Source organism: Vitis riparia, chromosome 17 (genome assembly GCF_004353265.1).
Source record: "Vitis riparia cultivar Riparia Gloire de Montpellier isolate 1030 chromosome 17, EGFV_Vit.rip_1.0, whole genome shotgun sequence".
NCBI lineage: Eukaryota > Viridiplantae > Streptophyta > Magnoliopsida > Vitales > Vitaceae > Vitis > Vitis riparia.
In genome coordinates, this window is record NC_048447.1 from 5,651,274 (window position 1) to 5,653,057 (window position 1,784).

The 1,784-nt window shown below is 51.4% G+C and overlaps 1 protein-coding gene across 1 annotated transcript; it reads right to left on the bottom strand.

Annotated features, from left to right (window-relative positions):
• Positions 1-205: 205 nt before the first annotated feature.
• Positions 206-1,582, bottom strand: LOC117904032 (protein piccolo-like). Its single transcript, XM_034816562.1, has 2 exons — positions 1,004-1,582; positions 206-490 (listed from the first exon to the last, which is right to left on the bottom strand). Exons 1-2 carry the CDS (start codon positions 1,580-1,582, stop codon positions 206-208), a joined length of 864 nt encoding a protein of 287 aa, XP_034672453.1.
• Between the last annotated feature and the right edge of the window lie 202 nt (positions 1,583-1,784).

Here is a 1,784-nt window from a genome sequence, read left to right on the forward strand (position 1 = left end):
CCTGAGGCTCTGTGGCCTTAGAATGTGGCACTGCAGTGGTAGGAGTGAGATGCTCATCAGCTGCTAGGAGACCAAGATGATGCTGAAGCTACCTCAAGATAGTAGTATGCTGAGCCTGAGTGGTCATCATCTGCTCCTGGCGAGCTCTCAAGGCTGCCATCTCCTGAGCAAGGCTGCTTTGAGATGCTGTCAAAGTCTGCAATGCCTAGCATAAATCCCTATACTCAGAAATAGGGATGGCCATCCTTGGCTCGGCTGATGTGGAAGGCTGTGCTGAATTTGGAGCAACTGGAGGGACTGGAGAGGCTTTGGCTATGGAAGGAGAGGCAACAGGTATACCCTCAGGTATAAAACGTGGAGATGCTCTCCTTGCAGCTGGAATCTGAGCTGGCTGTGGGAGCTCTGGCTGCTCCATCTTATAAGCTGTCATGTTGCTCCATTTTTCGAAAGTAAAAACCTCTCGACATATCCTCTTGCGTTCCAGCTGAGGCTCTGATGGGTATCCCAGATGCTCAAGAATTTGACATAGCAGCCGCGGGAAGATAAGTGGAATGGCATCAGCTCTTGGCAACTTCTTCTTATGCACCTTCTCTTCAAAGTAGAGAAGGGCAACCATGATTAAGTGGTGAGGGCCAAAAAAGTATCCCTCTGACATTCTGAACAAAGCCTCCAACAAAACTCCTCTCCTCTGGGTCCAATGCTGGAGTGGATAAATATTATGACGCAAGAGTGCATCAATGAGGAACATCCTTGGAGGAAGTTCCCCCCTTAACAGATGAGGATTTGTAGAGGCTCCCCTAGACAGGATATGCACCATCTCCAACTGAGAAGGGCTAGCCCAAGCTCGGAAATCATCAAAATGGCTGGGCTCATATGGGATATGCAGGGCCTCAGCTATATGACGAGCTCCCAGGATGCCATGTCGACCATCAATGGTAAAATGAATTAAGGTAGGATCTCTGACCTGTTGAGTAGTCATGGACTGATAAAAATCCATGGCCACTCTGGGATAGAAGAAGTCTCGTGGGGTCAGAAGCTCCTCCATTCGATATCTGCACAGCAATTGGAATGATCCTTCAAGCTCCGGCCGCAATTGGAAGGCGGCTGTGTCAAAGCACAACTCTGAATGGAATGGCCGAGCTCTGCAGTCCAAATTGCCTTCAATTGGTGGCTGAGTGAGCATTGGACGCCTGAGTATTGCTTCAGGAGCTGGCCCAGACGGAATTTGGGGCTCAAAGGGTGGCGGCTGGCTTGCTTGAGGCTTCGCTGGTGGTGCCGGAGATGGCACCGGAGAGAGCTCTGGAGATGGAACAGGGGACTGCCCTGTCAAGTTGATGGGTTCCGAGCTTTCCTCTCTAGCTCGTTTTTGCAGGGGACGGCCCCCTGACCTGGTAAGGTAACGCCTCGTTGGAGGCGTCTGCAATGTCGGCTTGGCCTGGCGCTTCTTTGGCGTGGGCTTCTCAGGAGGCGAAACAACTTCCGGCCGTGGAGGCTCAAAGGTTGAGGCTTGAACAGGCGTCTCGCGCGGCGTTGACTTTCGGCTAGACGGAGAGGAAGACTTAGTGCCTCTAGTTCGTGCCATTACGAAATGACTAGGTTTGGGCGGCGGTGATGATTGGAAGGGACGACCGGAGGTGCGTGCGACATCGGGCTATGGAGAGGAGGCGAACGGATAACTGTTGCGACTTTTCCCCATTCTGAAATGCTTTCGCAGCTCAAATGACCGGTATTTATAAAGAATAACAGAATATTAAAGGTCATCTTGGGTTTCGTAGAAGAAAGCC